At 44.6% G+C, this 25,749-nt stretch overlaps 1 protein-coding gene across 1 annotated transcript in view; it reads left to right on the top strand.

The window, feature by feature from the left end:
* The window catches only part of PLPP3 (phospholipid phosphatase 3), an 81,981-nt gene that overhangs the window by 38,680 nt on the left and 17,552 nt on the right, over positions 1–25,749 (top strand). Inside the window, 3 exon segments of the mRNA XM_033114303.1 lie at positions 2,877–3,034; positions 16,403–16,683; positions 17,094–17,151. Of these exon segments, the coding sequence (XP_032970194.1) occupies positions 2,877–3,034; positions 16,403–16,683; positions 17,094–17,151 (497 nt within the window).

Raw genomic sequence — 25,749 nt, 5'->3', positions numbered from 1 at the left:
TTCCTTTTTCACATTTATTGAGTGTACATAGCATGTGCCAGACTGTGCTGTTACTAATGCTGTTGCCTGTACCTTCCAACCAAGCAACATCCTGTACTGATTTTAATGGAGTCTAGGTGTCTTCCCCTGTTAGATCGTAAGCTCCCTGGAGGCAGGGCTTATGTCATCTTTGTATTTCTTACACTTAGTATGTACATAGTAAAAACTCAAATATGTGTTGAATCAATGAATGATTTAATACATTAACTTACTACCTCACCCCAGCAATCTGAAAGCGAGATTTCATTCTTCCCTTTGCACAAATGAGACGGGGCTTTTGGAGACGTGAAATAATTTGCTCAAGGAGACGGGGAGCAGAGTTGAGGTCATTAACCCAATTTATCTAACGCCACGGCTCTTTTATATGTGTTTTACTGTCCGTAGAAACATGTTTTACAGGCCTATCATGTGAATGCTATTAAAACATAGGAGCTGGGGGCCTGAGAGTGTAGCATAAATTTAAGGAACTCGGGATCTGTTTCCTACCTAAGTTTATTAGCAACGCTTTGGCTCCTCGGCACCACAGAGACTGCGGCTGGGCTCGGACACCAAGCGCTAAACGATTTTATCACGATGTGTGGAACTTAAAAGCGGACTATTAATATCATACCGCTGGCTTCTCAGCTCCTTTTCATAGCCAACTTGGCCACATTTCAAAATATTTAGGCAGTGGAATGAAGATGGTTCAGGCCCACATGATCTCTTTTCTTTCCCAGCCCCCCACCCCGAAAAGATCAGCGCACTGCTCTTGCAGCTTCTAAACCAGACCGTTTATCCACCACCCCTCCCTTGCCCCCTTTTCTCCGCTGCAGAAAACGCAGTTTCAAGAGCTGATGGTTACTGCCTTTCAGGGCCCCTCTGTGTTTACTTTGAGAAGGTCAGGCACAATGCTGTGTGGTGTGTGGCTGTTCTTTTTTTCAAAGCACCAGTATGAATTTGATAAAGTAAATTGTTGTCCTAGCAGGAAGCAGTTAGGGGTCACTAAATAAATAGCCGGAGAGTTCAAATAAATCCAGAGAATAAAATCAAATAAATCCATGTGTGTATGCACAGTGATACATAAATACACGTTTTTGAAAGTGAGCATTTTTATCACTGCAGGTCTGGACCAAAGTAATTGAAAAATTGTGGCGTTCGTGGTACTTGGAAAAAAAAAAAAAAGAGATGGTGTGAGCCTTCCAGTAACGTGACGTGAATTTAATTCTTTTTGAAAAAACATGAAAATGGAATTTTTTCCCCCCCACAACTGGTTATCTTGGGATTTTTCAGCTACTGAAATTCACATTTGGATGAAACCAATTTGCAAAGTTAAATTAGGGATTTAGGCATTCTGGGATGGACAAGAAACTGAGTGAGCTCAACAGTCGCCCTGAGTCTCTTTTTCTTCCACTTGAAGATGAGGGATATTCATGCTTAAATAATGCTTTACAATGACCTCTCAGGATTATTGGAAGATTCAGTGCCACGATGGCTGTAAAGTACTTCACACAATGTAGGTGCACACCAGGGGTGGGTGTTGCCGCCATTAACCAGATGTTTTTCATGGCCTTCCCTAATCCTAACATTCAGTGACTCACCTTTTTACTTTGTGAGGTGGCATTGGGGCTTGGGTGGTAGGGTAGAAACAAGTCTTCCAGTCTAAGAGAAGAGTCTAAACCAAGATAGAATATCTCTGTACTGTTTTCTTGTAGGATGGGTCAATGGGGGACAGCAGACCCTGAGTCTGGAGAGGGGAGGTTCGTTCAGGTCATGGGGAACTCTGTAGGTCATACTTTATCTTGTCCTGTGCAATAGGAAACCATCGAAGAGGCTTTTTAATGACATGCTCGTGGTCAGGAAGTAAATTGGTAGACATGTGTAAGAGGCAGTGAAGGCCAGAAAACTGAGTGGGAGGCCTTTGCAGTGTCCAAGCAAGAGATACTGGCGCCTTTCACTTTTTACTTTAGGGTTATGAGGGACTTTTTCCTGGCAGGTGATGGAATCCATTTACCATGACCTTTAAGAGAATAGTTTGAGCTGGCTACTGATTAAACCAGCAGCAGCTGTGCTGGCAGCTTGTTACTCTCACATGCCCTTGGGCTCTGCTCCAGGTCTGCAGGCATCAGGGCCCAGCTCAGCTCTGCTCAGTCTTCTCCAGGATTCTTTGAACAGTAAAAGAAAAAGACAGGAAATGGCATTCATTGAGCAGCTACTATGTGCCAGGCACTGTGCTAGCATTTTATGTGCTTCGTTCTCCTTTAGTCACCACCACAACTTACTTAATATACGGGGAAGCTGAGGCCCAGGAAGATGGAGTGAGAACCAGAGGTCACACTGCTCGGAAGTGGTTCATACCTGGGATTCATATTCAGGTTATCTGACGCCGAGGCCTTCACTACTCCATGCAGCACAGACGATGGAGCCTTAGGATGAACTTCTCAAAGGGAAATGGTTAAGACTTAAGAGAAGAATGTACTTGAAGGCATAATGAGATATCATTAGGTTTGGGGCTGTGCTAGTAATTATTACAAATTAGACTTTAATTTTTGACAGGATGTCATAGGGCAGTGGAAACGCTCCTGTCCTGGCTCTTCCATTGCCTCCTTCTGTGTGCTCTTGGCCGAGACAAGAGGATAATGCTGCACTCCTGGAGGGTGACGAAAGGAGGGAAGGGGATGCGTGGAGTGTGAAAGCTCTCATTAGGCTGTAGCTCACCACAAACCCAAGGAAGTAATATCACTGTCCTTGTTTAGGGTGGTCTTAGTTTTAGGTCAGTCTTTAGCCTCCTTTCACTAATGTTTTCCTCTTGTCTTTCTTCCCCCGACCCGTGGTATTTGCAATGGTTCCATCTTGACCAGCGGGCCTGCCCTTCCTGATCATTGAGACAAGCACCATCAAGCCTTACCACCGAGGGTTTTACTGCAATGATGAAAACATCAAGTATCCTCTGAAAACTGGCGAGACAATAAATGATGCTGTGCTCTGTGCCGTGGGCATTGTCATCGCCATCCTTGCGGTAAGTGCCCAGACCATCGTGCTCACCCTGTCTCATGTCCCTTCTGTCATATTAGAGAATATCTGAGCCAGCAGAGACTGGGCAGATCAATTCGAATTTTGCTAGTTAGCGTTACTTCACGAAGTTAATACTGTTACGAAAGGTGTTTTAAAATACTAAATAGACACAGACACACACAGACACACACACACACACAGAGCAGGCCGTCGAATAACATCGTTTCGTTCCATGTCTTTTTGTTATAACATCGAGATGCCACAGGAACTTAACTCTTGTTTCTATCAATTAGCCTATGGTAAAATTGGCTTCCTTATACGTCGTTTCCCTTAAAGTCACAGATCCCATCATGAGGACTTAGTATATACTAAAAGTATTACAAGAGTGTGCTAAGCACCCTTCTAAAATACTGTGCATGCTTTACCCTCACAACAGTCCCCTGAAGTCTAGATAGTGTTCTTATCTTTCAGAAACAGGTCCACAGAGTAAAAGTAATTTTGCCCAAGGTCACTTGGTTAATAAGAGGTAGAGTTGAGCTTTAAACCTACTTGTCCCTTACCCCAGAGTCTGAGCGCTGAGCCCCAGAGGAGGGGGGACGTGCCTTGTCAGATATCACAGGCATTTTCTGGGTTCTTGCCATACCATCACTGTGCTGCTATAACAGTGATAACGCCACTAGCATTCTCTGGTATAGTGTTTAGTTCTCTCATCCAGTGGCTGTGGTGTCAAAGTGAAAATAAAATGGGACTTGGGATCCAGAGAGCTCCGTTCTAGACCTGGCCCTCCACTGATGAGCTATACATCTCTAAAACCAAGGATGACCATCTTGCTTCATAGCATTGCAGTGAGGAGTAAGAGATCATGAATATTGACATACTTTGCCAACTCTTAACTGCTAAGCAGGTTACTCATATGTAGGTGTAAAGTCCAGACTTACATCCAGGTCTTCCTTTAGAGGATGAAATCCTCACGGAAGATTCAAAAATGTGCCTTGGGCTTGAACAAGGTCCATACTTATCTTGAGCCCATGGAAATTGGGGTATGGCCTACCTGGGCTCTACTTAGAAGGTCACTACTGCCCTGTTTTAGATGTGTCCATTTAGGAGAGGGGTGGGCGGGAGTATATGATGGTAATCCAGTCTTATAATTTGTGAGTCATACATTTTTCACAGCTGTCTATTCACACCTCCAGTATTGTCTAAGTTTGTTCTTTGCTCCTAAACCCCCGTCATGTGGAGCAAGGTGCAGGCATCATGTCCACGAAGATCATAAATTCTCCCTCACAGGCCCTTGCGTCATCCATGGATTAGCCTCCACCTGAAAGCTTATCTTTGGCCTGTATTAGCAAGCCAAGAAGGAGGGAAGTTAATATTGAGATCATTACTTGTGAAATAAGTGGTATCATCCCCATTATACAAGTGGAAAATCAGAAGCTCAAGGGGGTTCAACGATATGCTCAAAGTGTACAGCTCATAAAAGTTGGGGTTCAAACCTATGCCTGGCTTATTTCAAAGCCCTGTTTCCATCTTGCAGACTTGATTTCGGAATGGAGGTTGGGTACTCCAAATGCACTGCTCAAGGGGAGAGGCAGTTAGCTAATCTCGCTTACTCTGGATCAAATATAACCTGTTGATGGTACATGAAACATGTTTCGTGAAGTTTCTTTTGACTTCCCCACTCTAGGCGTTGGTTGTAAACTTTGAGACCCATCTTTGTTTTTTAATAACATTGCAAACCAGGCACACCATCAACAGTTTGAAATTGGGGAGGTGGGGGAAGGAGGCTAGTAGACTTCTTTTCAACATTCAAAAGAAAAACAGTCCATTTGGCAACTGTAATAGTTTCTCAAAGGTGGACTAAAGATCTTTGTGTTCAAAAACCGAAATACAAAATCTGATTTTACTATTTTCTCCAATTTGACAGAGTGGGGTTGAGTTCTCTAGGAAGAATGGCTTTGCCTAGAAAAGATGTTTGTGATAGAAGGTAAATAATTGCACAGTACCTTGTACTTAAAGTTTGAACAGGTGTTTTTGACAGTTGGAGGATCAGTTCATTAAATGCTTCTAAGAAGCCGACTAAGTGGTTAAGATAAAGACTAGCCCCAGGATGGTGTATGCTCTCTGCAATCTGTGTCACTGGCTGGCCTCGTGGGCTGCTCCCACACACAGCACAGCAGCGAAGGACACTCTTCAGAGACCTGGGCACGCACTGACTGTACGAATTAGGTGAATCACTAGTTTCTCTAGCCCTCATTTTCCTCGTCTGTAAAATGAGAGTGGTGTTTGAATTCACTCATGACGATTGCTGTAAGAATCAAATGCTGTCGTGCATGGGAACACACTTTGTGCAGTGGGCTAGATGAACAGAGGGCACTAAAGTAGATTCTTTAAGACCCATGCCACTCTTAGTTCCTTCTTCCTCAAGCAAAACTCCTGGGCATCAGCTCTTTCCCTGCTGTTTGCCAAAAGCTGCCCCTTCCGCCTTACAAACGCTAGCATTTCTACAAAAAATCTGCTTTTAAGATTTTAATCATGGCTTGCCTATCTGCTCATGTCATGTTGATGTTTTAATTAAAATGCTCCCTGACCTCCCAGGTTTCCTTGAAATAGTCACATGTTGTGGTCTTGGTTAGAGGATGAGGAACAGCACTGCTTGCCCAGCCATACACGGTTAGCGACGAAGGTTTGCATAGTACTTTTCCTATAGTTCTGAGAAAGATCAGGCAAGCAGATACCACAATAATGATCTTTTGTCAGGTGCTGCTGAGTGCCCTAGAAACCTGTGGACCATGTTCAAGCATTTTCCCCCACGGGAACCCCAAGTGCTAGGTATTCTTATGGTTCTTAGTTTAGGATGTGGTTAAAGGCATAAACTCTGGTTCATATCTGAGATCCTCTGCTGTGGAGCGTGTAGCAAGTTAATGAACCTCACTGAGACTCAGTAGGCTCATCTGTTAAATGGAAATATGTCTACTTATTAAGGTTTTCAGAATTAAATGAGCTAACATATGTAAAGTAACTCAGTGCCTGGCCCCTACCTTACACTCAATAAATGTTAACTATTTTTATACTAAGTGAGTACCCAGATTCAAAACATGGTGAATTGACTTAGCCAAGACCCTGTATCTGATAAAAATAGAAACAGCAAAGCAACTCCAGTCTTTGGACTCATACTTCCTGCTCTTTCCTTACAGTGAATGAACGATATAGAACCCAGGGCTCATGACTGTCGCTCCGGTGCTCTTTGCAAGAGGACCTTTACCTCCTGACCCAGCTGCCCTTGCATTTCAGCTGGAGGCAGGAGGTCTGCTTGCCTGTTTACCTGCCAATAAGCCCCAGAGTCCTCATGGACAAAAGTCAAAGACCTCAGAGGAAGAATGAATCATTCACTTTAGTTGATTCATTTCTGGAAAAGCAATAGAGCTTAAATTAAACAACAAGAACACACTTCCCACTTTCCCATTATGACGTCATAGAGCCCGGCTGGCTCCATCCAGAATCTGCTCCTGGTCAGAGGGCATGAGTGACAGTCAGGGCAGTAGATGGGGACTCAAAGCTGGAAATCTAATCATCTTGCTAAGGCCTTCTCTGCTGAATGTCAGGTTTGTTTAAAACAAGAGAAGCCTGGACTGATTGGATGCCCTTGCTTCAGTTTGAACATCCCCACAACAAAGTAATGGAATGCTGGTGGTGGAGTTTTAGCCATGCAAATCATCAGACGTTATAGAGAAAGCAGACACCTTTCTATGGCAGGAGATAGGGAAAAACCTAGTCATGTTGACCTCTTTTTCAGATGTATCTCAGATTCTGGAATTATAGCATAAGAGGAATTCCTTCCAAATCTACAAAGCAATGGTTTCTATCCCTGCCTTGTAAAGGCTTAATGACTCTAGCTGCAATGAGATTAGGAGCAAATAGTAAAATATCATCTCCTATCTAGCCTCCTTGCGTTTTGCCTTGCACTGTGCAGTGAAGAGTATTATGGGCAAAGATTTTAATATGGAAAAAATGCTCAGTATTCTTTTTAAATAAACATGGGATCAGTGCTTGCCTTGGTCAAGCCCTGAAAGGGGTTTGTATGGATTCTTCGTATCTAGGAGTTGATGCCTGGTGAGTCACGGGTGAATCCCTTTCTCCCTCCAGCCATAAAAATGCTGCTTTTCCTCTCAGATCCCATTGAATCTAATCCTCTGTAACGATTCCAACTGGAGAACAAGCTCAGATTTGGGCATCACCTAACCTAATAGGTTCATGTCCCAAATTCTGTGCTTACTCATTCTGTTACTTGTCCTTCAACCTCAGACAAAGCCACTGACTCCCTTGGAAAAGAGGGATACCTTCCTTTTCTGTAAACAAGTGACAATAGTTCACCAACTCCATAGGCTTGTTTTGGGAGTCAAATCAAATGAAATCTTGTGTGTCCTTAGTGAGAAGCCTCCTTTTCATTTCTGTACTGCCATGCAATTTATAAAGTGGTCTTTATGTTTGCATTGCCTTATTTGCACCTGACAGTCATCTTGGGAGGGAAGGTATCCGAGGATGTATGCATGGAGTGGCTAAGGTCACTGGGGCTCAAGGATAGTAAGTGACTTTCCCAAAGCTAATTAGGGCAGGGCTAGACCAGGAGTCCTCTGATTCTGAGGCCAAGACTTTTTTTTATAATGACACCATGGCTGCCTTCTAAAGCCAGCCTACCTTCCACAATTATTCAAACCCCCGTGGTGTAGCAGGTGCTCGGGGTGAACCTCAGTCCAAACAGCTGCGTGTTGGTTCTCATCACTAAACTGCCAGAAGCTGTCCCATCTCAAGCAGACAAATAACACCTCAATACACATTGCCTTGTAATGTGATTTGTGTCCGCTCGTGTCTTCCCAGCGAGATAATAGGTGCCTGGAAGGCGGAGACCAGGCCTTTTCCTCTTGCACATGGTAGGTACTACATAAACAAGCAGACATCTCCTTCTTCAGCAAGCGTTCCTTGGCTCCCTCCTCCCCCACCTTCCAAAGGTCTCAGAGATCCCTGGACCCACCTCTATCTTTGCAGTTACTGTGCTGAAGTGTCATGTCTGTTTGCTTGTCTACTTCCTGCTTACCCTGTTAGCTGCCTCAGGGTAGGGACCGGTCTAATTTGATTTTGTATTGCTAGACATCGTGCGAGGCATAGTCTTTGGTGCTCAATATATATTTGTAAAAATCACAGAGGAGGCCATCCGTTTTGAGCATAAAATCAAAAGCATTATTAGGCCAAAAGATGTCAGAGGATGTATGGAGCAGGGAAAAGTGTCCAATTTGCTTCCCTAAACTTTTAAATGTGGTCCACGACGCCCACTGGAATGTGCTCTGTACCACATGAAAATTGCTTGCTGGAGAGACAAGAAGAAGAGCTTGATACCTCCAAGATTTGTTTATTCAGGATCAGGCTTCAGTTTGCCTACATCTGGACTTCATTACTTCCTCCCCACCCCCCATCTGCCTTTATCTGAGAAAGCACTGCCAAGAAAACAAGGTTCCCCAAGATTGCCTCCTCATTAAAGGTTAGTCAAGTTTTCAACTCTGAAAAAAGTGAAGTCACGCTGGCCCAGTGGTGCCTTAGTGGGAGACCCCTACCCCCAGTTTACAGTCCACTACATCTGTGCAATTACCAAGACCACCAACAGAGAGTGGGGCCACATTAATCCTCCAACTGTGTCATCCCCTGATCGGATGGCTAGAGAGTTCTTCTGAGACCTTCTTATCCCTGGAGGCATGGTGGGAGGGGGCATCTATTTGCAATTTAACAAACACAGGCATTGAGATAAAGATTTATTGTAGTCTGTTCCCTTTCCCACCTCCACTCATGCCCTGGAAGAAGTGAGAGCTGCGGCAATTCTTCCTAAGTTACCCTAAGTTTCGTAGAGCTCTGAGGGGTTAATGACTTTGAAAAATGTATCTAATATGAAGGTGACGATATTCTCCATTTTAAGTGATAGTGCTTAGGAGGCTGAAAAAAATCTGTTGGTGTGAGTCAGTGAGTGTTAGAGGATGGGGTAGAGAGTCGGATAACATTTGTGAGCTACCTAATGGGCCGGAAACCAAAATGCCTTATCTGAAATCCTCTTCAACAGCTACGTGAGATAGGTATTATTTACTCCATTTACAATGAGGGAGGCTTACGAGGGTGACGTGACCCGTGTGAGGTTTCTCTGCTTGGTGGGTGGCGGAGCAGGACTTAAAACCCAGGTCTGTCTGGCTTCACAGCCCAGTGTTTGAACTGAAGGCGCACTCTGTGCTACGTGCTGTGCAGACTGCTCTTCATGTAGTGACCTATCAAAGCTTTTAGTTCCCGGGCTTGGAGCTCAGTGTATGAAGGAAGGAAAACCATCTAGACCACTGGGCAGGTGACCACGGAAGATCGATGGTGTGTCACAGGGTTTTGTATGAAGTGGTTTGTGCCGAAGGTGATAACCTGCTCTGTAAGTCGATGCAGGGTGAGAGCTCCCCTAGAACAAGCAGGCATGTGATAGGCACCTTGGCCTAGAAGCTGTAAGACATAGATAATGCCCTTGGAGCTTATGGTCTGATGGGGAAGCAGGTCATGTAGTAGACTGACTACACTATTAGAGACCCTTGAGGAAACTAAAGAATTGGTCGGAGAATAAGAATCCAGTGCTATAGGAGTTCAGAGGAAGATCATTGAAGGTTATTTTCATTTGGCGAAGACTTCATCATCATCACCATTCATTGAGCACTTTTACCCATTTAATTATCACAACAACCCTTGAGCTGTTGGTACTGTCAACATCCTCCTTTATATACAGAAGGAAACAGAGTTCTCAAGCTCAGTTATGCAAGACCCACAAGTAAAAGAGCCAAAACTTTAACCTAGTTCACTAGTTGGCAGTTGAACTCTACTTTGAAAGATGATTTAGGACTTTCATCAGAGACCCTGACATTTCAGGCAGAGGAGATTGCTTCAACAATAGTAGAGCCTGAACAATAGTGTTTTTGGATCTCGGCTGGGGGAGTAGAGAATAAGGTAATAGACAAAGATAAGGTAGGGACGGATTATATAGCAATATTGTGAAATTCCTTGAGTGCTGGGAATTCCTCCAATTAATTGGCTCGAGTTGGATGAAAGTATTTGAAGCTAGCTTGGTCAATTTTCTAACCAAGGTACAGATGAGGCCTGAACCACAGTGACAGCAGTGCAAGGAGAAAAGAGGGAAGAAAAGATGGCTATGTGAGATTCCTTGCAAAAGTAGGATGAAGAGAATTTGCTGACAGTAGGATAAGGGAGAGGGAGGAGTCTACAATTTCATGTCTTTGAAGTTGTATGTTTGGTGGTACCTTGAGCAGAAATGGAGTCAAGAAAAGTGAGGTTTGGGGCAGAAGTTGGACTGAGTGGAATGGTTAGGTTGACATGCTAATAACATCGATTTGATAATCAGTTGGGAGATATGACTGAAGATTGGAATAGGGCTGATAGGGGTAAGATATAAGCTGAGCCTAGAGAGAGCAAGAGATACCCTTTTGGAGGTCATCTTCACAGACGTAATAATTGAAACTATTGAAGCAGCTGAGATCACAGCAGACAGGCAAGACTACAACCCTAGGCAAGACCCACCTTTATCTGGTAGAACCCAGAAGTGGAGCCACTGGAAGAAGAAAGGTGTTCGAGAATAGGAAGAAAAGCACCATGGTGCTATATTAAGGAAGCTTAGGAAATTCAATGTCAAAAGGAGTAAGAGATGGGTCGTAGGCAATGCTGCAGAAAGAAGAGCCGAGAGACTCTTTCATGGACAGGCTAAGGTGGTCATCTAGGAGAGCTATGGGTTTGAGTCCCTGAGTTTTGGGAAGAGAATGTCTTCTTTATCAAGTTGGTGGGCATAGGACAGCTGCTGCTCATTTCAACCATGAATAGCTTCTGTGGCCTCTGTGTGGCCTTTTTGCTGTCCATATTCTAGATATTGGAGTTTTGACTTACCCAGAAACTCCATTGGTGGCCTTGGACAGATCTATATCCTCATTGCCTTTTACAGTCTGTTAGGCACTGATGTCTTGCTACGAGACTGAAGACAACCAAGTGAGAGAAGAATCAAAACTTAAATTTTTCATCGATGATTTGTAATCACTAAATGTACTGCATTTTATTGCAGTAGATGGAGCGTTAAGCTTCAGAGAAAATATAGGTTCACTTGTGTCTCTATCCTTAGAAGCAGGACCTAGATAACTTTACATGTTTCCTTTCCCTTGGGACTGAGAAGAACGATTTCTTCCTTCATTATTCTCAATCCTCAAATGTTTGTTGAGTGAAACTCTTCTGGATTGAAAGAAGTTCATTAATCCCCATAAACTGAGATGTGAAAGAATAACTTGGTGCTCTGTGGCTGGAAGGGACTTAGATGGGCAGGTGTCTGACAAGATTACGTGACCTTACCAGGTGCTCTGTAACTGTCCATCTCACTGGAGACGCAGATGCTGCTGCCTACTAGGACTTCTGAGAGAAAGCCAGCTTGATGCTGTTAGAGCACAAGAACCAGAATGAAGAGGTCCAGGCTACAGTGACAGTCCTGCCATTGCCTTATGTCTGACCTCGGGTGATTCACTGACCTCTCTGGCCTTCACCTTACTCACTTATAAAGTGTCGATAATAACTTAGTAATTCATAGCCTGTTGGTGACAAGCAAATAACACAGTAGATGTGAGAAGGCTTTGAAAGCTGTAAAGTGCTATGCAAATATTATTATTCAAGCAGATCAGAGTATAGGGAAGCTGGTCCTTCAAACTCAGCAGAGGAAGAAGATGAGTTCCTGGTCTTTAAAAGGAGAGATTGTTGAGATACTACGTGCAAAAATCTTACTTTTCTTCAGATAATTTAAAAATAGAGTGGAATGTTCAAAAATAACACCAACGATACAGTAGAATTTCTCTTTCTGCATTGGTTTAGATTTCCCTTCCACTTTGTTCCCCTGAAAAAGACATACTAGATTAAAAGGTCAAAGCCAATGTCATCCATACACACGTTTTCTGGTTCTACCCTGGAGGGGGTAGTACTTCCAAACTTGAACTTGGAAGTTCTCTTCCAAGGAGCTCTTGGGGGTATCTTGCAAAAGATATTTTCTACAAGTATTTGTTAATTTTTTTGTTTCCCCTTCACCAATGGAAGAAAAAAATTAGCTTTTGGAGGGCTCCTCTGTTAGGTCCTGGGCATCTGACATACCACTTTCTTGAATCCCCTAGCAATCCTGCCAGGTAGATATTATCAGTCGTCTTTTATAGATGAGGAGACCTAAACCCAGAGAGGTGAAGTCACTTGCCTAAGGTAAGAGATGGGATTCAGACCAAAGATTTTCTGGCTCCAAAGTCAGTACTTCTTTTACCACCCTAAGCTCTCCTTTCCAAAAAGTCTATCCCAATATTTCTCCAGATTTCCTCTCCAGAACAGTTCAATATTTGTGAATCTGTGGGCAGTTGAGCTCTTTTTCACCAGAAAAGACAGGGAGGGTTGGCTGTCTTAGAGTTTGAGACAACCTCCCCCAAAACTGCAGCCGTTCTCAGGCAAGGACTGATCCCTTTCTGTCCCCTCATAGCTTAATTGCAATGCTTTCCCAGTTTATTAGTTTCCAGATTCTGTGCCAAGTGCTTTAAAAGGCAGGTAGGGGAGAGTTCTCTGCTCACCTGGCAGCCTGCCATGCCCCTCCCCCCCACTCCCACCCCCCAGAATCTGTTGCTTGCAGTTTCAGAAAGGGATCAACATTGAAGGCATTTTTCTCAGCAGTGAAATTTACATATCACCATCTTGCTGACTGAAGCAGAAATGAGGGCTCCAGGGGCAGGAGTCTGGGGGTGGGGACAGAGCCTTTGTAGAAGAGAGGGAGGGGGAGGGAAGAGCTTATTTTATTACCCAGGAATAAAAACATTGTGAGTAATGAATAAAGTCCGAAAGCAGTAAATCTGGGACTCCAGAGTTAGGTGTGTAATGTGTCAGAGAACAATTTAAGCCTTCGCCTCTTCTGCAGAGGTGAGGTATGCAGGCCGTCATTCACAGCCCGAATTTCATTAAATGGTCTTTTAAAGGTTAGGATTACAAGAAGCCAAGTCCGGCTGGTTCATAATGATGATTTATGGCTGTGTTGTCGACTCCCCGACCCTTCTGTACAAGGGGATAGAGAAAATACATAATTTGTTGCTCATTAACTCCAAGATCTGTCAGGCTGGCCCAGAAGCCATGTGGTCCTGGAGTCCTGCGTCTGCTAAATGACTTCAGCCTGGCCCAGTCCTTGAAAATATACAATTGCTATACTATAGTGGAAACTGTTTTTAATAACAATAGACATAATAAAATTATCTCACTGTAGTCTGGCATGGGTCTGGGTCTTTGAACTTGAGAGTCAGAATAGCTGGGTTCTACTCTGTAACTAGCCTCAAATCCTTCAAATAAGTTGCTGTCTCTCAGAGCCTTGGGATCGCCATCTGTAGAATGGGTATATCTTCACAGTTGAAGATTAAGTGAAACTATAAAGTGCAAAAGAAAGGTGAACAATTGCTGCTTTGATTAGCATTGTTATGAGGATTTGAGATGCCCTCAAATGTTCTTGTGACCTCTTTACCTTCCCATGAGAGACAAGGAAGCATTTTAATTAGAAGTTTATTGTTTGCAAGACTGTGGCATGGAAAGCCGAAGTTTTAGGATGAAGGGATGTTAGAGGTGAAAGGAACCCTTGAGTTGTAATCAAACCCTTTCTCTCTATGCTGACTGAAGCAGAGAGATGACTCACTTGAGATTAATCAGTAGATTCATGTAAGAGATGCTAATTTGTAGTGGAAACTTGCGTGTTCTTTCACAGCGTTAAACAGGAAATCACGCTCAAGCGGAGCCAATTTATAAAATTTCTTAATCTGTGGCCGTGGTATGGTTTGAGGAACTCAGGAGCAGTCCAAGGGTGGGGGTTGTGCATGCGGCCCCCGTTCCGCTCTTTGCCTATGTTATCTCCGGGGAAGCACCCTTCCTCTGCTCCTGCTTGTTACCTTTACAGGGTCGGGGGCTAGTGGTGGAGGTGTAGCACAGGAGAGTTGAGAATAAATGCCGTTGCAATTATGAGGTAGTAAATCACGGAGTTGAGCGCCCTCGTTTTGCAAATGGAGACCCTAACTTATCCCATATTCATTCAATGAGTACCTTCGAACCCTGGCCCCTTGACTCCGAGTTTAGTGGAGTTTTTTTCCCCCTGCACCTAAAATCATGTGAGTATGACTTATAAATAAAAAATAAGAGAGAACATGGTGGTGGTAATAAACATCTGGAACTTGTTAGCCTGGAAGGTTACATAGGGTAAAAGTGTAAACAGGTTCAAAAGGGGAATTAGAATGAATGGTAGGAAAGAATGCTGGGTGGGGAGTTGGAACACCTGGGTCTAATCTTTAGATGTGAGTTAATTTGGACCTCAGTTTGTTCTGTATATAATGGACCCTTTCATTTCTGACTTGCTGTGCTTCTCAGATTTTAATCTTTGCAACGTGTTATCAAAGGTCTCTTCGTAATGTTTAGAGGATATTCCTAATTTTGCCATAAGGCAGCTGTGAGAACTACTGTCCTGCTCCCTTTCATTAATTCATTCATTCAACTAATAGTCTCTGAGCACCTCCGTGGGATCAGGTAATAGTTCTGCTCAACCAGGGAATAGCTAAGTCAGGACTTGGCTCTTTCTCTCTCTAATAGAGAATCATACGCAATGTGACCTGGGAAACCAAAGTGTAGCACTTAGAAGTAGCAAGCTTTTATAAACACAGAATCACTGTATAAATGTTAGCAGAAGTAGCTGTTCTCACTCCTGTACCTGCTGGCCTCGGGGCCCAGCTGGCATTTCCCTCCTACACGGCCATCCTATCCCCAGACTTTGGAGCCCCTAAGGGCTTGGATCCAGACCCCATGCCTTGCCGCCTTCCCTCGCAGTGAAGAATCGCAGGAGACTTAGAAAAGGAGGGCCCGGATATGTCAGTCGATTGCTTCCCTTGTGGTTGTGAACTTGCTCTCTGCTCCCTGAAATGGCAAGTGTGGCTCATCATCCCGCCCTGTGAGGAAGTGTGAAAGGGACTTTGTGGTGAGTGATGAGTTGAACATTGGCGTCCCTGGACTGTGGTGCAAGCAGGAGGAAGTGGTCATGGCTGCGCTGTGGAGTTAAGACAAAGGCAGCAGGCTGTGCGGTTGTGCATCACCAAAGCAGAATTGGTCCTCTGCTGCGAAGGCATCATAGGCATTTGTCTTGCAGGGTATGGACTGGCCTGCCATCCTTGACATAAAACCAGGCCGTTTCAGTTGAAGTGCTTCCCCCCTCAGGAGAAGTTCCCCCACCCTCCAGCCTCAACAATATCTGTCATGGTTTTTGTGAGGATTTCACAAAGGAAGTATATAAAAGCAATGCCTGGTATGCAGTAGGTGTTCAATAATTGATAGCTCTCTTTTATTATTATTATTTTTTTTAGTGGTGATAAATGTCCCCTCAGTGTCAAGGAGTAGATACAGTGGGATGGAAGAAGGGTATAAAAATCAAGACTCACTTGCCCTCCTTCAGAATTGAAGGAACAATGCAGGCAGACTTGAGGAAATTCACCAACTCTGAAGGGCATTGTACTAACCGTGCCTTGGTGTGTAGTTCAGTGTGCTTTTCATCAAACCATACTTCTGAAACAGGAGATGAAAAATCACTTTCTATGACCCAGCTCATTTCCCATCCATGTTATCATATTTAAGGCAACAACTCTGCAAAGGTATGTAGCCTCCTTTCATGGAGAAGGAAACTTAAGCCTGGAGAGGTTAAGTTATTGCTGGAGGACACCAGGTAGGTGGCAGAGCCTAGATTCAAACCCAGGACTTGGTCTTGGGATAGTCACCCTTCCCTATAGAAACCCTCACTGTGGCTCGATGTTGGCACAAGGCTCATGCCCTTTGTAGAGTTAGATTGTTAGTGATTCTTTACTCCAAATCCCAGATTCCTCAGCTCCTCTGATGTCCTGGCCACCGTTAACCCTGTCTTGATTTTTCATCTAATTTGTTTTCTATAGCTAGATTCTTATTTGTCTCTTTCTTACATTAAAAAATACGTGTATGTTTATATATAAATATGTTTGGTTTTATGTTTTTCTTGTTACAAAGGCATTAGATAGCTATGTAGGACTTTTTTGAAAAAAGCAACTAATGACCAAGTTAGCACTTTGATCTTTCCTCCCAAACATATGTGTGTCTGTGTACTTAATAAATAGAAAATTGGGATTTTCTAGATTATAACTTACAGTTGTATACGGAACATTCTCTTTTGTCATTAAATATACTTTACAGCATCAGTTTTGATGATGGGTCTTGATACTGCCTAATTCCCCAATTGGTTTCCTTTCAGATCATCACAGGGGAATTCTACCGGATCTATTACCTGAAGGAGAAGTCCCGGTCAACGATTCAGAATCCCTACGTGGCAGCCCTCTATAAGCAAGTGGGTTGCTTCCTCTTTGGCTGTGCCATCAGCCAGTCCTTCACAGACATTGCTAAAGTCTCCATTGGACGCCTGCGTCCTCATTTCTTGAGCGTCTGCAATCCTGATTTCAACCTGATCAACTGCTCTGAGGGCTACGTTCAGAACTATAAATGCAGAGGTGATGACAGCAAAGTCCAGGAAGCCAGGTGAGACACCTCCTCCCAGGGCCACTGTGCACCCCTTTGAGACAGACAGTTCAGTGAGCACTTACTAAGCACCTACTAGGCGCCAGGCCCTGTGCTGTGTTCTGGATTAGATGGGTCGCTATGGCATAGTCCTTATGCTTGAGGAAGTCACACGATTGCGATAGACATGTATGTAAACAATTATGATATAGCATTGGTATGTCCGTTCATGCATTCATTCATTCGTTTGCTTGTTCATGTGTTCTTGATAGTGCCTGATAGGTTACAGGCAGTCTGTCTAAAGCACCACCAGGGATGTAAAAACAAGACGTTGCTATTCTCTAGGTCAGTCTAGGGAGGGAAGGCAGGCAGACAATTGTGTAGCAGGGATGTGAATATGGCCCTTTCATGGCCCTTTCTTACTCTTGCAGGAAATCCTTCTTCTCTGGCCACGCCTCCTTCTCCATGTACACTATGCTGTATTTGGTGGTAAGTACCCGCCCTCTTATTCCAATGGAGTCCAGCCCCAGCTTAAATCCCTTCTGTGCATAAAGCCCCCAGGGTGGTTTGGGACAGGTGTACTATGAAATCTTTGAAAAAGGGCTTAGCTAGAAAATTTGAGTTCTATTCTGAGCTCCGCCACTGCCTCAGCAGAAGTTGTTTTAGTCTCCAGAATTTTCTTATTTTTCAAATAAAAATAATTACTGTAGTTGCTTGGTGAGCATTGTGTACCCATTTTGAAATTATAAAGTGAAAAAGACACTTCGTATAACATTTTATGGGAACAAGGACTGTTTTCTGAAAATCCATTAAACTCAGTTGATCCTTACAGGAACCTTATGTCATAAGTAATATTATTTCTATTGTGGGAAAGGATTACTTAGTAAGGCTCAAGAGAATGCAAGTGAACTGCCAGAATTTACATAGATACCAGGACTGTTGCTCAAATTTAAGGCTTCTGGTCAAGTTTTTTGCAATGTTCCCCATGCTGGTCCTCTGTAGTCGATTGATGGAAGGGCTTGAAAACTCATCATCATCTGATTACATAGAATGATTTTATGTTTGCATCCATGAGCACACGTGACCTTGTAATAACAGGGAAGTATCAAAATCCTCATCCCCATTGCTTGGATGCAGAGACCAAGGCCCAGAGAGGCTACGCAGCATGTTGGAGGTCCTTCAACTGGTAGTGGAGCCACGATCTGAATCCCCATGTTGCCCTTCCCATGGCCATGTCTGCTCTGACTTCCTGGAGATGCTGGGACAGTGCAGGTGATGTCCCGTTCCCTGCCAGCTGCTGCACAGAGAGCGGCTGATCTGTTTCTCTTTGCCAATTAAATATGGTCCCCCTGCCTTTCCTCTTGCCTTGAATGGGGTTGGTGTGCCAAGGCACTTCCTGCTTTCGACTGCTTTGATGGGGGGACAGAGAGAGAAGGCACCGAGAGGTCAGACATAGCTCAGAGGAGCATCAGCTGTTTGGAAAAAGGACGTTTTGATGTTGACTTATTTAAGAAACATGATTAGGAATTGGAAAAACTTTTAAGTTGTTTTGTCTTGTTTCTTCCCCCCCACCCCAATCCTTTCCAAGTTTGGAGGCCTCTGGGCTTCCCGTTACCTAGGACGCAGAACTAAAAGGTGGGCCCCAACCTGTAGAAACATTCAATGTGGATTTTATTTATTCGTGAATAGCACTTCCCTTCATTCTTGATTTTCTTGTTTTTGTGTTTGCTTCGCTCTTAGAAAGGATAATTTAGCAAAGATATTCAGTTTAGTTTCCTGTTCCATTTCTATATTTTACCCAGGCCTGGAAGCAATTTTACAAATGTAATCTCACTGTTTTGTAAAGGTGCTTAAAGGAGTACATATGTGCTCAGTTTTCTGTATTCCTTCATTTTCTTCCAAGAGAAAAACACTGGATAATTTTGAAACCTACGCTATGCACTGTGTGCTCCACAGCTGCCCCAGAGGTAAAGGTGCTGACAGGTTTCTGGTGCCTTCTGTGTGCCAGGCGCCGTGTGGAGCTCACACTGTAATATTCGATTCTCTCAGTAACCCAATGAGATACCTTGTGATTACCCTGCTTTCCGTTTAAAATAGACCAACCAACCGAAACCTAAGAAGGTCTGCAGTAAAAGGTCTACATCCAGTAAGAGGCAGAAAGGGTATCTGAAAGCTGGTCTTTCTAACTCCAGCATCATTTTATGTTCTTTTCATTATACGGCACTACGAAAACAAAACAAACCTGCAGAATAAACTTAAGGAATATAAGCCCTTGGCCCTGATTTCAATTTCACCTGAAGGCGAGCTGCCTTTCTTCAGATCTGCTTTAAGGGGCGAGATGGTCCCCTCACCGTGCCCGCCCCCCCCACTGCTCCACCCCCACTGAATTACCTCCTTACCAGCTATGATTACAGCAAGTCTCTGCAGGAGTCATGGATGCAGAGCAGATTTTGATTGAATGTTTATTTGCATCTCTCTGAGGGAGGAAAAATTGCAGTGCCTTTGTATTCCTGGAAAGAAGAAAAAGGAGGGAGAGAGGAAAGGAAGAGACAGGGAGAAAGAAGAGCCTTCTTAATCCTTCATCTCTTGAGCACATTAGGATACACACTCACTCATGCACACACCCTACACTCGTAGGAACCCTCACAAACATCCATACATTCAACATGCACAACTCACATATACAACATACGAACACAGGGCTTTTCACCTCTAACATTGTCTTGCCCTAAAACAACCTCTGAAACTAAGAGCCAAAAAGTAAGGACAGTGCTCTTTGCCAGGGCTGTTTTTTTGTGATATTACATGGAAATGTCAGCCCCTTGAATGTCCATTTTGCAATGTTTTCTATAGTTAAGTTTGCTGCCTGTCAGATATGGTGGGAAATCCTGCAGCCAGTCAGAGAAGCCCTTAGACCCTCTCCCCACTCTTTCATGTTAGGCTTCAGGAAGGGCTGGAGTTGGGTGCTTTTGTTAACACGGGCTGCGATCCCAGCTTCCCTGGAGCCTTGGAGAGAATCACATTCGAACTGGTTGGGTGTCGCGTTAACAGCTTTTGTCTTTAGAGTCAGACAGACCTGGATGATTCTGGCCATGCCAGTTAATAGCTATGGAACCAAGAGGGGGTTACTTAGCTTTCAAGCCTCAGTGTACTCACCTGTAAAGTGGAGACAATCATGTCTGTTTTACAGGGTTATTGCCGCTTTTCTCTAGACCCCTCTTTCCCCATCTGTCAAATGAAAGAGTGGAATTAGATGGTGTCTGTTTATCTCTCAGTCTCTGTGGCTCTGTTTGAAAGAAGGTTGAACTACCCTAACTGCTGATGGGAAGCCCTCAGGGACAAACTTAGACCCACATTACCATGGAGTTCAAAGAGAGAGGCCGCCCAGAAGCTTCAGCCACCTCTAACTACAGGCCTTTCAGCACCAGCTGCCATGTCGAGCCTCCCAGGGCTTTGCAGGGCATTCCGTATTAGGTTTTGATTTGTAAAATAGTTAGCTTGGAAAAACCATTCCCCAAACACCAAATTATCTCTGGGCACAGAACCTTAAGGATGAGGTTAGGGCTTGTTAATGCATATTCTAATGAGAAAAACCCCACAGCGTATATAAACATAAATGGTGCTTCCCACCCGTGAGCCCTGGCCTCCACCCCGGAGCACCACATCTGGATTGGCCCTGCACTTCCATAGTCAGGGACTGAGGATGTCCAGCTGAAATGCCAACAGCAGGGCAGGCACCCATTTGTGTAACATATCTGCTGTCTCCTCTGTTGTGTCACCTTCGGGGGCTACTGAGCTAAATCAGACCCGGGGTCTGCCCTCCAGGAACTTCCCGGTGCATTCAACATTCAGCATCCCGCACATGTTTAGCGAGTGGCTCTGATGCACCAACCACCACGCTAGGGGAAGGAATATGGAGATTTGTAAGGCATGGTCACCGTCCTTGGGGAGTTCAGTCTAGAGAAGCAGGTGGACCACGACAACAGTCCGGTTCATTGTGCAGGGGAGAAGCGAGCGGAGGTGTCGGTTATTATGGAAGCTGAGACTTGTAGCAGCTACCCCGGAGTGGAGAGGGGCAGAAGCCAGGGACGGTTTCCAGTCGGATGAAGGTGGGAGGATTGGAAGGACTCACTACCTGTGTATAGGTGGAAAGGAGGATGGTGCTTTGAGAACGGCAGGTAGTCCGTTCAGTACAGCATTGACCTGGTAGGAAGCCAGGGGTGGAGGGCACGGTAACTGTTGAGAAGATCTGTGGGATCATGTGCCCTGGCTCCTCCTTTTGCAGCTCAGATTAGGCGGCAGTGCAGTGCGTTCCTGTGGGGCCGTCTGCTCCTGCTGTGCTCCTTTCCCAGGACTCTGCACTTTGCCCCCTTGCCCCCTCGCCCCCCCTGGCCACCCTGTGTAAAATGAAAGGCCCCCGCCTCCGATACTCCCTAATTTCCTTTGTGGCTTCCCCACACACACACACACAACTTCTCACTTCTGACGTACTATGCATTCGCTTCTTTGTTTATCTCCACCAGGGAAAGTAAGCTTCTTTCCATTCCAATCAGAACTTTGTTTGTCTCCTCATCGCTAACTTCATAGATCACAAGGGGCCTGTGTGGTGTAGGAAAGGTCTTGGTTGCCTCTTCGCTGAACTCTTTACCTATTGACTCTTGACTGCGATGCCCGTGAGAACTGTTTATGTGTGGAGGGTAGGCTGGGTACCAAGGAAACAGGGAAGTGGTTGTCCTCGGACAGCCATGTTCTCCAGCCTGTGGTTGTTAGTCATTGAGGTTTGTTCAACGTGTTAGGAATCCTGGAGCAGTGGGGTCTGGTGTGCCCACGAGACATACCCGCAGATCCTGGGAGTGTCTGAAACTGCAGAAACAAGATTGTGGTTTCCGAGGGGAATATACCGCTGTGCCAGACGTTTTTCCTTTTGTCCCTCTCTATCTCATCCATCCATCCATCCCTCCTCCCAGTGTCAGTGACCAGTGTCAGACATGTGTGAGCATCCGGGGACACCACAAGAGTTCACATCTTGTGTGGAAAGCCCGAAAAGTACCTAGCTGCCAAACAATTGGATGAGTTCCCCTACTGAGTGTGGAATGAAGGGTTAGAGCACAGAGGAAAGAGCTGTTAACGGTGCTGGGAGGGGCACTAAGTGAATTCACAGGCTCTCCTTACCTTAAGGTCAGCTCAGAGATTCTACTCTAACTCTTACAAAAGCGGGACACTTGTGTTTCAGGTCTGGGTGTTACAAAAGCTTGTGAACAGTAAATGAGAAGAGCTCGAAGTTCAAATGTCCCATGCAGGTTGTTCTTTAGTTCATGACAGCTATGTAGTCCCCTCAAATTGGTTCTTTTCTCCAAAGATATAAGTGCAATACAAAAGACCAATACTTTGTGTGCAAAGCACTAATTCCCTAAAGAAGCCAGATGGTTCTGTGGTTAAAACATGAACTTAGAAAGAGGCAAATCTTCCTTCATGTAAATCATGCCTCTTGTTACCTTGAACAAGTGACGTGGCCTCTTTTGGCCTTGTTTTCTTCATCTGTAAAATGGGTACAGTGGTGTCCGTCTATCAGGATGACTGTGCCAACTGCAGGTTGTGTCATTTAAGGCACATAGCACAGTATCTAGAACAGTGCTCGGCAAAATGATAGTTTCTTTTTCTCTCCCTGATAGTGACAGAAAATAAGATCTGATTCCTTTCTAAGGAAGGAGCAAGATTAACTAAAACAAATATTTCTCTTTTGTCCTGAAAGTAGTTGAATAATTTTCCAGAGAGAAATTCCAGTTCTGCACCATGTAGACGAGGCACCAGGCACATGAAGCAGAGCCAAGCGTGCGCCATGGAGGAGATGAGAGAGGGAGAAACTGTCTCCCTGTGGGTGTCAGTGATCTGGACAGACTTCCAGGAAGACAGCAGGCTGGGACACAAGGAGGGACAAAAGCCTCCTTTTCACTCTTAGCAGAGCTGTCCCAGGAGCGATGGAAATGAAGGGAAAGGACAGTACTGACCTGTTTCACCAGTATGCAAATCGTGTAATGAAACACAAATGACTTAGCAAGACCGGGGACTGTGACTCACCCACATCTGACTCGGCTGGTTCAGACCCGAGGAGCCGGCTTGAACTCAGTCAGGGCTTTCTAAGGAGGTTTTGTTGAAATTCCACAGGACCTTGATTTTAAAGCTAGGACCAGGAAGAAGAGAACTCCATTCATGGAGTGAGTTCTCTGTGCCAGAGACTTTCACACACGTCATTTGGCTGGGGGGAGGTTGGGGCCTGGGATGCAGGTATATACTTTTCTATTGTTGTCTTCATCGTATCTACAATCAGCCGTTTTAGCAATTGGATGAAAAATCTTAGTATAAGAAAAGGACTTTAAGATTTTATTCTTTTTTTCACAAAGGAACGTATTTTATTCATGCCCATCTCTTTCATAGACATGTTTTTTGTTTGTTTTTTTGTTTATTTGTTTTTTAAAATGAACAGAGCTCCTTATGAGAAAGCAGAAATTCAGAGAAGCAGTGTGACCTGTCTTACAGTTGGTATGAAGCAGAGAAAAGATTCAGATCTAGTTGTTCTGACTGCAGGGCAAACACTTTGCATTTTCTGCATTGTCACACTGATGGTTGAGGAGCAGATTTTTGCAGCCCAGAGATCTTCCCACCACCAATGGGGAAGTGAAGACAGATTAGACAAGCTCTCAAGGCTGCTGACGACTATGAGAGGTCAGGGTGGTTTAGGCTTTCCGAGTTTTTCTTCAGCTCTGCTCACCCCATTCCTAACCACTTTTTTTCAGGGTGCCTAGGACTTTTTGGAAACCCATGTAGGAATTCTGATTCTGGGAAAGTCTCCTTGTTGTTTGGCCCAGAACAGGGACATTACATCCTTGTGGTCAGGAAGTTTGGCTTCCTCTTCTGAATTAGGGGCACCTGCCCCTGTGGAGTGGGAATGAATGGAGCCTTCTGACCCACACAATGCCCCCAGGCTCAGGTTTTCCAGGGAGCAGGGTGCTCCAGAAAATACTCACTGATTCTGCTGAGGTCCACGCCCCTGGCCTGGAGTGGCTCTTGCGAACAAGGCTAAGAACCAGCAAAATCTGCATCACTGAGCAGTTAGATTGGTGTGGGATGGAGGAGAGAGTTACCAGGTCCTTTGATCAACCTCAAAGCCTGTTGCCACCCACTTACTTCTCAAATCAGAAGTAGCCATTGGGTGGAAGGTCATTGTTCAATCTTTCTTTAGTACTTTACTTGTTTTGGTGAAATCAACCACTGTCATTGCCTAAATTTCATTTACTAAGGCAAAAGGGGGGTGTGGGTTTCTGGAAGGGTGCCTTGAGTGCACTAGATACTGTTCTACCTATTTCACAGGTGAGAAAACTTAGAAAAGTTAAGTGACACACTTATTAAGTGGTAAAGCCAGGACTGGAATCAGGGCTGTGTCACCCTAAAATCCACTTTCCTGCTGCTGTGCTTTCCGCTGAAGCCCCACCTGCAGACAGCAGGATCAATCGCGAGATCTTGAGACATTTCTCCATAAGTTTGCTAGCTCCTGATAGATGGGGTGGGGGAAGGGCAAGCTTCCCTCCACAGACTAATTCCATGACTGACTGCTTCCCAAAAAGATTCTTTCCCCATGGCTCCCTACTCCTTTCTCATTCATAAGCGCTGTCTTCCTGAAGCTATTCTGATGACTGGTCTTTTCCTCTCCAAGTTCCTCTCTTGTATTTATTTTTTTCTTTTATGAAGCTCCAGCCTAAGTATCTGAGTCAGTGGAAGGGGAGAGGTATGCTTTGTTGGGTTGGAAACCCACCCTTCCTGTGCCTCACCCTGATTTCGAAGACCCGTGACCTCAAGTCTGCAAGTGGGGGGAAGTGTTGCAGGGTTTTGAACCAGCCTTTTCTGAAGACCTGCAGATTTTTCAGGGAGGGAAATTAGAACATCTTGGGGCTACTAGGTCCAAATGAAGAGAAGTCATCGGAGAATGTATCATCATCTGTTGATTGAGCCACCTGTGCCTTCAGGCACTCGCTCTACATGGTCGCCTATCTGTACCACCGCCTGTGACAGTGGTGGTTACATTTATTTTATGTGTGAGACAACTGAGGCTCAGTGAGGTTTTCCTGATGAAAACCTGGGCTCTTGCTGTTACCCAACACACCCCGTCCATCGACAAGACTTGCTGGAGGGAGATCAGACCCTGGCGGGCACAATACACATAGACACACTATTCCTTGCTCCCTGAACTTGCCAGTGTCCTGAAGACTTATGTTGAGTTGGAGCTACTTCAACATCATCTCCGTCCCAACTGCCCAAAGGAAGGGAGCTTTTATTCGTGATTGCAGAATCTGTGGTTGGGTCATTTCAGCAGAAGTAAGGGACCAGGCTTTGACCTGCAGACTGTTTTTTTATGGTACCGAGCGCCTTGCTTCACATGGTTACATTTGTCACCGTTGCTCACAGTTAACGTTTACCACTCAACGGGTCGAGGTGCTGTAAAAATAGTGATACGTATAGTAAGTGATGAAAATAAGGATGTGGAAGAGAGCATTTCCCAATCTTGTTTTAAAAGACCCTCAGTGTTCCAGGGAGTATGGGTTAGGAAAGACTGGCCGACTAAGGAGAGACTAAGTGCCTTAGTTGGATATCCAGTGCCCTTCCTAAATAGCCTCTGTAGCCCTGTTTCTCATCACCCCCACCCCCACCCCACCCCAACACCCTCTTCAGCTGTACTGAACGATGAGGAGTGCTCTGGAACTCTGCTGGCTGCTAAGTCGTCACTCTGCCTGGAACACACAGCCCTCACTACTGTCCTCTTCACTCCTACCAAACACTATTCATCTTTGGGATTCAAGTCAAGTATAATAATTGACCCTAGTCCCTGAACTTCTTTCATACTTCCTATAAAACCCGTAATGTACTTACTTTTGCTTTCATGTATCTCCCCAACTGTGTGCTCCATAGGGCAGGAATTATAACTTCTTATTTCTGTGTCCTTAGCACTTATCATAGTGTCTGGCTTGCTTGCTTGCTTGTTTTTTGTACGTATGTATGTGTGTAATTTATTTATTATTTTAATTAAACTTTATT

The sequence above is a fragment of the Rhinolophus ferrumequinum genome, chromosome 9 (assembly GCF_004115265.2).
Source record: "Rhinolophus ferrumequinum isolate MPI-CBG mRhiFer1 chromosome 9, mRhiFer1_v1.p, whole genome shotgun sequence".
In the NCBI taxonomy this organism is placed as follows: Eukaryota; Metazoa; Chordata; class Mammalia; order Chiroptera; family Rhinolophidae; genus Rhinolophus; species Rhinolophus ferrumequinum.
This window is presented reverse-complemented; position numbering and strand designations above follow the sequence as displayed.